Raw genomic sequence first — 12,808 nt, 5'->3', positions numbered from 1 at the left:
GAATGAAAAAAAAAATCACAGAGGTGCAATAGCAGTGGAGAAATTCTTAAATTAATACTTTATTGAAACATTTTTGTATTAGATTTAAGTTTAATAGTCAAGCATCGTTGATTTTGACTGGGCGATATTTGCTCACTCTACCTTGCAAAAGTTGTGCTAATCCTTCAGATTGTGAAACGTTCTCTTGTCCGCAGCCCTCTATCCTCCTGACCCCAAATTTCTGAGCCATATTTAGTTTTGGCCTCTGGCTAGTTCAGCTCAAAACTTTTATGTCCCCCTGATCACATTATTAACTTGTTGATTTGTATGCATGCTTGGACTCAAAATGATGCTAATAAAATCAAAGCAATCTAAGCTCTTCAGCATACACGAAGCTTCCGAGTCAAAACCAACCAGCATTTATAACGGCTCATATTTTTAATTACCTTAATTTCTCAAATTGTTCATAAGATCCTTTGTAACCTCTCTGAAAAAGGATGGCTGCAGCAAAAAGATGCATTTTAGGTGCGTAAACTTTTCTAATCAGGTAATTGCATTTTTTTCCACATTTCTTTTCAAATTTGTTTTCTAGTTGAATTGTGCAGAATAAATGTTCCATTTAATTTATCATGACCTTATTATACATGGCAAATACCTGGCATGAACACAATTGTCTATAATGACTGACTTTTATTTTAACTATCCGATAGCTTTAGATGTTTTCTGGTCCTTTCAGCTCTCTTATTTTAGTTAATTTGCAGAAAGGAAATCATTTTCCTATTTGAAAAAGTCTGTCATACATAGATCAAATTATCAGTCACTTAAAAATTCACCACGTAAAAATTACACACCACCTTTCAATAAACACAGGACACAAGATGTTGCCTCCAAAAACACAAGTTCAATGAATCAATAATATTTGGATTTGTACAGCTTTATTAGTGCAAACAAAGACAAGCATTTGAAATATTTTACTGTCACACCAGCAGCTGGTATGCGTTGCCCGCACAGAACTACTTGATATATTTGTAGATGCATCTCTAATCAGAGACAACCAGCACCAGCTCTCATAATAATCTCTTTGAATAAACAGACTGAGAAAGAAAAGGATTATCAAGAAAAGTGATTTGTAAAGTAATCCAACTATATATTCGTCTATGTAAATCGATTTCCAGCACCAACAGACAACCAAGCGCTGGACGTCACCTGGAATGTGAACTGCTTTGCTAGTGTCAGTCTTTTTAAAACGTTGCTCTCTCAACAAACATTCAAACGGCAATGTGGTATGAAGATGTCCCTACTCTTAAAACAACTCTTAAAACATCCTTTTTCTTTTGCAGCTAAATCTACATGTTTTGTGATGCAGCAGAAAAAAAAAGACATGCCACTTTGATATGAATGCAAAATAAATACAAATAAATATGTGATGCATTTTGAGACGTCAGTCGATCCTTCGGAAGGTTAAAAACAGAAAAAGATAGGGATAAAGCAATTTAAAACATGGATTCTGACCCTGAAACCGGGAACATCTCACTGTAGCAACATTTGTTCGGTAACTACACATGGTGGAAGTAAGCAGCAAGTGAAAGTTGTTCTGTTTATGTAGCTCGATTACCAGTGAAACGAGGCGATTATTTTTATTCCTACCTGCACAGACTGCAGCAGCCCACAACAGCAGAGTAATATCAGACATCCCCACTTCTTTAATACACAAGAACAATCCGAAGCAGCAGGAAAAGACAAGATAATCAACACAAACGACATGAGATGCAGTCAAGTTACACGTCAAAATAATAGCCAATCAAAGTCAAACTGTAGTGTCACAGATGGTGCTGTAGGATTTAGAGGAGGGCAGCAACACAGAGAGAGGCCAAGGCGCTCGTTTAGAAGATCTGTTGTTCAAAGAGGATCTTCTCAAATCCTTGCGGAGGAGTGTGATAGAAGTCGCTAAACTGGCAGTCTAAGATGGCGCTGTCGTCCACTGAAACCACACGAGGAAAACAAAGGGTCAGGCACTGGACACGTTCACCTTTTGAGAGAAAATTCTCTGACATTTTGCTTGTTCCTTAAAAACTTGGAATCATTGCATTCAAACCAAAGAATACAAGACATTTTCTAAGTAAAAGGCTTGGAATCTTTGCATTCTAAACGTTCAGTTGCTTTAATGACGACGGGGAGGATGTGATGATATGATCCTGAGAGCAGATCATCACATTTTGTACTGTTTGAAAAGTTTTAATGGCCCAAACGGAAGACAAAATGGAGAATATGGCCCATAATATAAACATCTTGTCACTTTAAAACCTCAAAAATAAATTCATTTTAACTGGGATTTTATGCATCAAATCAACACAACATAGTGGATACTTGTAAGGTGGGAAGGAAAAGATGTGCGGCTTTTACTTCATATTTTTGAAAAGCAAAAATATGCACATGTATTCATCCTCACCGAGGAAACACTTAGGAAAACCATTTTTCATTGTATTTACAGCTACATGTCATCTAGGGTGCGTCTCTACTGGCCTTGCACATCCAGAGATTCAACTTTTTGACCACTCCTCTTTGCAATGTGTCAAGCAGATGAGATGAAACAAGAACTATGACAATTTGTTTTCAAGTTACACATTCCATTTGGTTTCAGGTCTGGACTTTGACTGGTCCGTTTTATTACAAGAATACGCTTTGATCTAAAACCTTTCCAATGCAGCTCTGGCTGTCTGTTGAGGCTTGTTTTGCTGGAAAGTGAACCTCTGCTCCAGTCCTTGCAGCCTCCAGCAGGTTCTGTCGTTCAAGGCTTGAGATATTGTATCCCTGTACGACATAATCTCTGACCTGCCTAAAATACCAATAAAACAAGACAGCTTGAAGTCGTAATGTGACACAATATAGAAAAGGGGTATACTTTTTTTTTGTAAGGCATAATTGTATTTTTATGATGCAATTTTGAAAAAACAAAGGGTGGGGGGGGAGGTGCTTTTCCTTCCAACAACAACAAAAGCATCTGCTGGATTAAACACTTTTCTACACTGCTCTGCAGCTTTGCAAATCTCTTGGCGTAGCGACTGACATTTTGTGCAAATAACCTTTCAGAGTGCTGAGGAGACGTCACGTTTTTCCTCCCGCTCAAAATCATGCCAAAGTTTAGACAGAGAGATAACCAGTAATCAGTCTGAGCTGTGATGGATGCAGGAGGGACGCCCGAAGATAACAGTTGAGCAAACATCTTAAAAATCACCTTGTTTACTGTTTGAGAGCTACTGTGCCTGAAGCACAGCTTTACAAATAGGAAACTAATTACAGCGAATCTTCTAATGGGTACTGGTTAAGATCACAAAAGCATCCAAAATACAATAATGTGATTATGTGAGCATAAATGCTCTCAAACTATGTTTGAAAATAGGATTTTAATGGATCCTCGGTGAGACTGTGTCTTGGAGCACTATTTTCAGTTTGCGGTGAAAACAAAGCAGTTAACCACTGCTGACTGTGAAGCTGATTGTGTTTCAGCTTCACAATCAATTAGTTTTTCCAAGAAACCATGATTTTACCTAATAGCTAAATAAAAATGATTTTATTGAAACAGTGAGATTGAGTGAAGAAATAAAAAAAAAAACTGTGCATATACAGCCCTCTTGTGGAATTCAAGTGTAACTGCATTTTAAAGACAACATCATATTCACCGGCTTAGAACAAAAACAACGCAATTCAAAATCCTAAACTTCCTCCTATTTGGTTGGGCCTAAATCTTCCAATTGTGCAAAAAATATTCAAAAACATTTGTACAAACCAAGTCACCTCCCTGGTGGAGGAACTTCAATGAAATACTTATGTTTGTCTCCCTCAACAACAGACTTGGCACTTCAACTTACCATAAACAACGGGGTAAACAGTGCCCCGGATCCCTGAGGCAGGACAATGCATGTTCTTTCCATTAAGATACAGGTTCATCTCCACGTGGTCATACGTGATGCCCTGAGAAACAAAAATACATGGAAATTATCTTCATTTATTAAAAGGACAGAACCAGGGATTTAAGATAATGCATTGATAAATGATTCATTTCTCTTGAATTTGTCCACATTTCATACTGTTGATGTGACAGAGCGCTGCACAGCAGCACATTTCTGTGAAGCAGACAGAAAATGAACTACTGGTATGTATCGTCTTCCCTCCACTTCCCCATTGTGCGCTAGTTAGTGTTGGTCCATTCCCTCTAATCCCAGTAAAACACCTTAAGTGCAGCGTAACTAAATGTGAAAAGGTCCAATCGGTCTAAATACTTTCGTAATGCACTGTGTGATGTTTATAGCATTTACATGTAAATGCATACACTGCTACGGGAAAAGTTGTGATTCCTGACACAAAGAATGCAACACTTGCAGCCCATGTGCAGGACTCATCTGTGAATAGCGCCTCTTGATGCCCCCAAATCCTTGAGCGGATTTGCTCGACAATCCTCTTAAGGCTGCGGTTATCCCTGCCACTGTTGCAGCTTTTCAGACCACACTTTCTCCTTTCACTCAACTTTCTATGAATATGCTGAAACTTTTCTGCAATGTTCAAATCTTCTGATTAACTACATTTTTAAGGGTAGTAACAGATAAGACATAGTATCAAAAAAATTACAAGAAATAAATGTTAGAAATCTTTCTCTATATTTGTAGTTAATCTATGTAACATTTGAGTTTGAGCTGCATTTGTATGTACAGCATGTTAAAATACAGTCTTGTTCCTGGACATTAGCTCAAATGCAGCGCTTAGTTCATGAACATTTTCTCTCATCTTTTAAAGGCAGCGATAAAACGGATCCACTTCAGCAAATTCAGATATGTTTGAAAAGTTTTTTTCAGGAACTCAGTTCAAAACGTGAAGCCTAAATAGTCTATGGATCCATTACACAGTCAGACTATTTGTTTCTGTTAATTTTGATCATTATGTAAATATCAAAATATTCCCATCCTTCTATGTACAACTAGGTTGAAGTTTTTTTTTTGTTTTGTTTTGTTTTTGCATATTTCTTAATGCTACACTGGTTAATTCACAACCCAGAAATCTTCAAATGCAAACACACACAATGAAGGAAGTGTGTTGCTGCTCTTACCACGATGTCGCCCTCCTGAGGAAGGCTGTTTGCAGGCAAACGATTCTTCTCTTCGTTGTTGTGGTACACCGAGCCATCATGCCGCAGGACTAGGCTGTTTGTGTCTCTGCCCAAAGGCACTTGGTTAAGATTGACTTTCTGAGTGGCCACTCCAATTCCCCACACACCTAAAAAAAATAAATAAATTATATATATATATATATATATATATATATATATATATATATATATATATATATATATATATATATATAAATATAAATTTAGGTTGATAAAATGTACTTAAAATAATAAACACGGAATAATACAGCTAAAATTAAGCATATTTTAAGTCAATACAATGCTGCATTTAAAGTACTATAAAATGAACATAAAGCTTTATACAGCATAGGCAAGAAAAACTACAAAAGGTCCCAAAAGCTCAATTTAAATCAGGAAAAGAAAGTGGAAGAACAGGGTAGGAATCCAGTAAAAACCTAAAATCCAGGACTTACCGCTGGACTGGATCTTAAATTCAAAGTAGCTTTTGTTCTGGTGCAGAGGAGCATTGGCAAGGCAGCCTCCAGTCCCGCATATTCTCCGGCCGCTCTTTACGATGACGACGTCTGTGCCTGCAGCGCAAAAATATTAACAATAAATTGCAAGGCAATGCACTGCTCTCCTGTGCATTGCTATGGCAGGCCCCAATAAATCCTCCAACCAACTCTTCTCTGCTCTGGTGTCATCAACTCTGTAAACCTTGTCAGACTCAAGGGAGGTACTAATGGACATCCTCGTCCTCTCTGTAACCCCGTCACATTATTTCCATTTGCTGTACATTATACACATTAATATTTCTCCACTTAGATACTGTGTAATTTAGCCTCCAAGGGTTTAAATGGAGCATCTGATTTATGACCTTTTTTAAACATTGCAGCAGTCAGTTTTTCACAGTTCTCATTTGTCCATAATAGATATTTTTCTTCATAATATTCTCTTCTTCACACATATCCCAATGGCCAGAGATCTTGGCACCTCTTTGAATTAGTATTCGTGGCCGGCCTTGAGACCAGATTACTGAGTGTGAAACCAATAAACATATTAGCCTGTGTGTGCCCTGCTGATTTTTTTTTTTTAAGTTTGCTTAATTCCAAAGAGATGAACAGCCCTGGCAGCACATTATGTTTCACTGAAATTAAATCTTGGAGACTCCTGCAACAGTAAGTCATTATACAGCAACTGTTTTCACTTTGTCAAGGAAAAGCTACATGTTTGATAGAAATTTTGGGAGAAAGTTGATCTAGTGAGACCAAAAAGAAAAGTCCTCAGCATCAATTTGAAAACCTGACAGAGACATGCTAAGCATGCCATAAATAACATGATCCCGACAGTCAAGCACAGAGGTGGAACCATTATGCTTAGGGACGGTTTCCCTGCTAGAGGAGCTTCCGTGCTGAGTTTTACTTGGGTGTTTGCATCAAACACATGGGGAGATAAATTGAAAACAACACTGATGACTCTATTCAAGACTACAAACCAAAAGAGGCAAAGTTTTTTTTATTTAACTGGTAATTAGCTACCTAGAGAAAATGATGAGTCCCTATGATTCAGAAGGCAGTGTAGGGCTGTGAAGGAGCCCTGATTTAACACTGACTGGTTGTCATTTTATTTGAACTGGAAAAGGTTGATATACATCCTTTATCTATTGACTGCACAAGTATCTGTCACCGTGCAAAGTTCAACAAATTTCAACTTTGACCTGGGCACAGCAATCTAAAAGAAGATGGACGCCGAAGAGGAAGCTGCGCTCCACATGCGCTGTTTGGTTGTTCGGTCCATGTGTGGTCTGTGTAGCCAAAGAAGACCAACACCAACGTCCCTTGAGGCCTTTGTGTGTGTGTGTGATGAGGGCTGGTAGACTGTGGGTACTTTGAATACTTCTAAGATTGTTATTTGGTCTCCAGAGCTGTGTTTACATCCTTAGCCCAAAGTCACGCTCACGACAGATGGGAGTCTTCTTTTTCTAAGCTTCCTCTGTAGGGTGCCTATGTTCAACCACATAGTTGGAGTATGGAGTTCTGTCATTTGAGGGGACCTTAAGGTAGATTCACCACTCCTCCAGTCGTTAGAAGTCTGATCATTTGGCCTGGGCATCTGATCTCGATGGCTCCTTGGTGCTTTTCCTACTGGGAAACAAATTGTGTGGAGTGTTTGGAATGCTTAGAATGAGCCAGAGATTACCACAGGGCACAGGGAAGTCTGGGGTATCCCTGCTGGACCTCTTACCCCTGTTACTTTAAGTCAGATAAATAGAAGACAATAGATTGATGGAAGTTTTTCCAGTACTTTTTGTCCACATCTTTTGTGATGCTTTCTGTCCTCAAAAGCAACAAAATTACTAAAAATGAGAGACTATATTACTTCACAAAATCATGATTACAAAATCATCAGAGGATTATGTATCTCTCCTATTAATTCTGTTTTTGATAGGCATGTTTTTTTGTAAATTGTATATTTAAAATAAATATGCCTTTTCGGATAAATGAGATATTAATTGTAGAAGAATATATATTTTTAAAGAGCATTCTTGTATGTGTGTTCAAGTCAGTTACTTTTACTTAACTGCAAAGGAAAAATGGCCAGTAATCAACCTCAAACAAAGAATTACAGTTTATTAATAATTAGCAAGCAATATTCAGTTCAGACAATTAAAAGCACGTAATTCAAGTTATAAAACAAATACAAGTAGTAAAACACAACGAAACAGTGTCTACAATTATTCAAGAAGCTAAAAGCTAACTAGCTTCAATTGTATATATTTTTTTCCCAGTAGATGATTGGTGTAAACATGGTTAACAGTTTTTCATATGAACCTACTCACCCATGTGATGAGTGTCTAACTGAACAGTGGGCATCTCCTTCAGGGGTATATGCCCCGAACCGCCCTCTCCGCAGCAGCCGAAACAACACGTAAACATAGCGGCCATTCTTTCCTCCCGATCCTAACCAAACATCCGGAAAAGAGAGGCTGTCAAACCAAAGAGCGCTGCTGCGTCAGAAAATTAAAAGTGCTGCCCCCTGGACGCACCAGTGACACCTAGCGGCAGAAGGGCGGAGCTACAACACTGGCTGCTCCCTGTACTGTATCCAATCACAGCGGCAAAGACAGGCAGTTGCTCCTGATGGCATGGAAACAAGGGAAGAAAATCAAGGTCAACATTGCTCCACGTGACTCAGTAACTATTGGGTATCGATGTTACATAACCCCGAGTAAATAGATAGTGGATTAGGGGTTAATGTAAGCGTTCAATCGGTAATATGGGAGTTTATCAGAGCAGAGCATGGACCCAAGTCTCATTTGGACTGCTGCTGAAACAGTCTGGAAGCACTGAGAGTAGCACAACTCTGGGTCAGCTAATATGCAGCTACAGCTACACTTTTACACTGCCAAAAGTTAACAGCTGCCTGAATCAATTCGTGCCAACACGAACTACTAAATTAGTTCAGAGTTAAAGATGCTAAAAACCTACTTGACAGTTTTTCACGCTGTAATGTTTTGCATAGCAACAGCCCCTCCCCCAACCGACGGCTTGGGGGTCGCCTGCCAATTCCTCCGTAGCGACAAAAACGTACACTCATAAAAAATTCCCAGTCGAAGCCGTTGAATAACCCAAAATACATTCAGGTTACACATACTCTCAATTCGGCACAAAATCGGATTTATGTGTGCACAAATGAGGACGAATCGTCCGATTATATGTTTCTGCTTGGCGCTGAAGCGGTTAACTCCACACCCGGAAAGGGCGAAGTCTGCACAGCAACAAGCGCCATGATTGCGTTGCAAAGAGCGCCTCAGCAGCTGGTGAGTGATTCTTTTGGTCCAGTAGTTGCATGTTACTATGCGCTTGCAAAAATCTGTCACAGCCCTCCTTTCGGTACCTTGCCAACAGCAGCAAGCAGCGCGAGCAAGCCCCACTTCTGTCGATAATCTGTCGCATTGGATTGGTGAGGGGGAATCGCTGTGATTTAGAGCGCAGCTGTCAGCTAACCGCGGTCCCGCTGACAAGGAATGCAAGACAAGCGAAGAATAGTTTGTTGCTGGAGTTAATATCCAAGTTATTTTGGGGTTATTTTCGACCAGTCTGTGTGCTGGTTATGCCGAAAAAAAGCCTCAGGATGTGGCACAGCCTCAGATGCGCAAACGGAGCTCCAGCGGGCAGATTTTTTACGCGGGCACACCGATCCAAGACGGTTTCACTTTCAAGACGGGAATGCATCAGAAACAGCTGGAACGTGACTTGACCCAGGAGGAAAAAAACAAAATCTGTATCCTTTTGCGACCTTGTTCTCGTTTGTAGTTCGTTTTAAATATATATATATATATATATATATATATATATATATATATATATATATATATATATATATATATATATATATATATATAACGGCATCCCCTTTGAGTGTGGGTGCGTATTGTGATAAGTCTGTATTATTGAGTGATTTTATTGGTTTTTCCCTGCATGTGTGTTTTGACGCCTGGGTGATGATGTGTTCGCAGGGCACGATGGAGCAGCTGGAAGAGGAGCTTACGTGCCCAGTCTGCTGCGGTCTCTTCGAGGACCCGCGGGTGCTGCTGTGCTCGCACAGCTTCTGCAAGAAGTGCTTGGAGGGGCTGCTGGAGGGCAACCGGGGTCCGGCTTTCAGGACGCCTTTGAAATGCCCCACGTGCCGCAAGGAGACCCCCCATAACGGCGCGAGCAGCCTGCAGATCAACTACTCTTTGCGCGCCATCGTCGACAAGTTCAGCAAAATTAAAGTGATGCCTAAAATGTCCGCTTGCAAGCAACACTGCGGGCAGCCGCTCAACATATTCTGCGCCACCGACCTGCGGCTCATTTGCGGAATCTGCGCGACGACCGACGAGCACAGGGGCCACGGCTTCAGCTCCCTGGAGGACGCGTACGAGCGAGAGAAGGGGGCGTTCGGAGACCTGCTCCAGGAGGCGGAGAGCTGGCAGAGCGCGGACACCCTGTCCTGCCTGGAGACGCTGCAAGCCAGCAAGAAAAAGGCTCTCCAGTCGGTGGGCAAGGACGCGGAGAAGGTGGCCGACTACTTCGACAAGCTCATCGGATCCCTCGAGTGCAAAAAGAGCGAGATCCTCTCCGACTTCGAGACGCTAAAGCTGGTGGTGATGCAGGCGTACGACCCGGAGATCTCCAAGCTGAGCGCCGCGCTGGAGGAGCAGAGTCGCGCGCTCGGACTGGCGGAGTCCGTCAGAGGCGTCTCCGACCCGCTGTGCTTTCTGCAGCACATGCAGGAGTTCCGTGAGAAGATCAAGGTCCTGAAGGAGACCGCCCTGCCCTCTCGGAAAGACATGGACGTGGGGCCCCTTGTGCGTAATTTCGATGTGAAAAAATGGGATTCCCTCCGGCTCAGAGAAATAGACAAGATCTCAGTCCCACATGAGAATGGCGCCTACCAAACAGGTGGCTCTCGGATACCATCGTGGTCCAAGTGGATCGTTTTGTCCCTGGTACTCTTCCTGTCGACACTACCCATCTTTTTCCTGTCACCGCCGTACACTGCAATCGACGTGACCTCAAGAATCCAAGCGCTGATCACTGAATGTGTCCCTTCCGCTACTCTGTACCTGCAGGAAATCAATGACATGTGCGCAGGTCTGATCGAAGCAGGTCAGGAACATATGATGAGATTAATTTCAAATCTGTCCACTACTTTCACTCACTACTTATCCTAATTCGTGCAGAAGAGGAGCGAATGAATGGAAACACTTATACTTGTTTACATTATGTTGTATTATTATTATTATTATTATTTTAACCTTTGGTCCTTAATGAAGCCTGAAAATCAAACAATCCTCTAAATCCTCAGAGGTTGCAGTCTAAACCTAATTATGTTTTTTTGTTTTTTTATTTAATTTTGTACACTAACGATATATATATTCTTTTTTTAACTTGATTTTTGGAAAATAAATTTGAAAAATCCCGAGTCACTGCTATGGTTGTTTTCCTTCAGAGCGACAGGGTGAGATCAGGCTGCCGCTGTAATGATGGGGAGAAACTCAGCGCTCCGCGCGCCACAGTGATGCTGCAACCTCTTCAAGGTTACAAACGTTACGTAACAGGGCCCGTGTGAAACATTCAGCGGGCTGCAGAGGGAGGTACGAAGACACAGCTCGGTCATGTTTTCAGTGAAACAGAAAAATTGCTCAACGTGTAGCAGCAGTCAGATGCTCAACCTCAGCACTTAATAAATGCTGATCCGCCAGGTTTTTTTTTTTTTTTTATAAAATTCAGATCTGATCTTCTGCGGCTCTTTCGTTTCACGGCTGGCAGTGCAAAATCCAGAAGGTGCGCCCTTGTTGAAATAAATTGCGCAGAGCATAATTTACTCCCTAAAAATCTGATTTTTTTTTTTTTTTTTTTTTATGTGAGCAGTGACAACGCAAGGAAAATTCTTCACATTTCGGATTGGAGATTGTTTCCCCCACCAGCAGTGTGTATTGAAAAAGAGGTCAGATCACACAATTAAGGCGGGAATTATTAGAATCACTTAAATGTATTTGTTTTTACTCTGGTATATGCGGGGATCCCTTATGTGGAGGGGGCTGGAGAGTGACAGACCATGAAGTGAAGCAGTGATGTCAGCAAAGACATTAATTCCGCATATACGTCACACAGGTCTGTACATAAGCCCATAACATATATAGCTTACTGTTGCCAGGCAAATATAGGATGAGGCATTAATATTTTAAATCCCATGCCACCTTTTTATATAATTCATGTTTTTTTATATATATATAAAAACTAAAAGGTGAAGCTATATTCATGGCACAACAAAGCGCAAAGCCCTCCAGTTAATAAATAAATATGCGCAATATAGAGGTTAGGAATAAGCCTATTTCCCAGTTATGAAACCTGAGTACCAAGGTCTGTTAAAAAAAATAAAATTATATATATATATATATATATATATATATATATATATATATATATATATATATATATATATATATATATATATATATATATATATACACTGTATATACATATATTGTCAGGATGAAAAAGTGCACTTCTTTGCGTGCAGATTACAAACCAGAAAAGTAAAAACAAAATTTAGAACTAAATGGCGCAACGTATTTATTCACGTGAACGCAAAGGGGAAGTGTAATGACGGGAAAACTTATTTTAATCACAGCGAAGAATATTTTAAAAGGCTTCACAAACTATGAAAACAGGCGATTTTTAATAACAAAATCAGTGTAAAGGTAAATTGCTACGTTACAGCTCGCAAATTAAGAATTTGTATATTTTTATGTGGACAGATTTAGTTTTGTCACGTTATAATGATCAGTCCGTATTTAAGAGTGTCTGGAGAAATTTAATGGGAGCTAAAATACAGGCAATTCGCTTCAAAGTAAAACATTAAGATATGTAGGCCATATTTTCAGCACGGTGACTTCAAGGTGAAACGGGCTTTTTACATAGAACCGCAAATATTGCTGCATTAAAATGAATCCCGGATTTTTTATTTGGAAAAAAGTAACATTTACTTAAATGATTATGAAGTTTAATAGGCTATTCTTTTATTTTTAATTTAAAAATATATATATGAAGAGGCCCCAAAAGGCCGGAGTGAATATAAACCCTATAAGGCGGACAAAATATCGGCCCCGCACTTAAGACTACGTTACGAAAACTCTTGTTTGTTAATGAAAATGTA

The 12,808-nt window shown here is 40.1% G+C and overlaps 2 protein-coding genes across 3 annotated transcripts; one reads left to right on the top strand and one right to left on the bottom strand.

Moving 5' to 3' along the window:
• Positions 1–897: 897 nt before the first annotated feature.
• Positions 898–8,166, bottom strand: spryd7b (SPRY domain containing 7b). Its single transcript, XM_014988274.2, has 6 exons — positions 8,148–8,166; positions 7,941–8,061; positions 5,575–5,691; positions 5,081–5,247; positions 3,849–3,951; positions 898–1,960 (listed from the first exon to the last, which is right to left on the bottom strand). The coding sequence occupies exons 2-6, from the start codon at positions 8,044–8,046 to the stop codon at positions 1,863–1,865; spliced, it is 591 nt and encodes a 196-aa protein (XP_014843760.2). The 5' UTR covers positions 8,047–8,061; positions 8,148–8,166; the 3' UTR covers positions 898–1,862.
• Positions 8,167–8,194: 28 nt separating this feature from the next.
• Positions 8,195–11,071, top strand: trim13 (tripartite motif containing 13). Of its 2 annotated transcripts, none has more exons than XM_014988271.2 (2): positions 8,195–8,271; positions 9,621–11,071. In XM_014988271.2, exons 1-2 carry the CDS (start codon positions 8,242–8,244, stop codon positions 10,818–10,820), a joined length of 1,230 nt encoding a protein of 409 aa, XP_014843757.1. In that variant the 5' UTR covers positions 8,195–8,241; the 3' UTR covers positions 10,821–11,071. The 2 variants fall into 2 exon arrangements, with proteins under 2 accessions (XP_014843757.1, XP_014843756.1); XM_014988270.2 differs by lacking the exon at positions 8,195–8,271 and adding an exon at positions 8,786–8,921.
• The last annotated feature ends 1,737 nt before the right edge of the window (positions 11,072–12,808 follow it).

This window comes from Poecilia mexicana, unplaced genomic scaffold (assembly GCF_051168715.1).
Source record: "Poecilia mexicana isolate PSO_F unplaced genomic scaffold, ASM5116871v1 scaffold_2, whole genome shotgun sequence".
Lineage (NCBI taxonomy): Eukaryota > Metazoa > Chordata > Actinopteri > Cyprinodontiformes > Poeciliidae > Poecilia > Poecilia mexicana.
Note: the sequence above shows the minus strand (reverse complement) of the source record. Positions and strands in the feature narration are given on the sequence as shown.

Coding starts and splice junctions, on each gene's coding strand:
- spryd7b (XM_014988274.2), bottom strand. CDS start 8,046: ATGGCCGCTATGTTTACGTGTTGTTTCGGCTGCTGCGGAGAGGGCGGT. Junction 5,692..7,940: donor GTTAGACACTCATCACATGG/GTGAGTAGGTTC, acceptor TTTGCGCTGCAG/GCACAGACGTCGTCATCGTA. Junction 3,952..5,080: donor CTCAGGAGGGCGACATCGTG/GTAAGAGCAGCA, acceptor TTTGTTTCTCAG/GGCATCACGTATGACCACGT.
- trim13 (XM_014988270.2), top strand. CDS start 8,817: ATGTTTCTGCTTGGCGCTGAAGCGGTTAACTCCACACCCGGAAAGGGC. Junction 8,922..9,620: donor AAAGAGCGCCTCAGCAGCTG/GTGAGTGATTCT, acceptor ATGTGTTCGCAG/GGCACGATGGAGCAGCTGGA.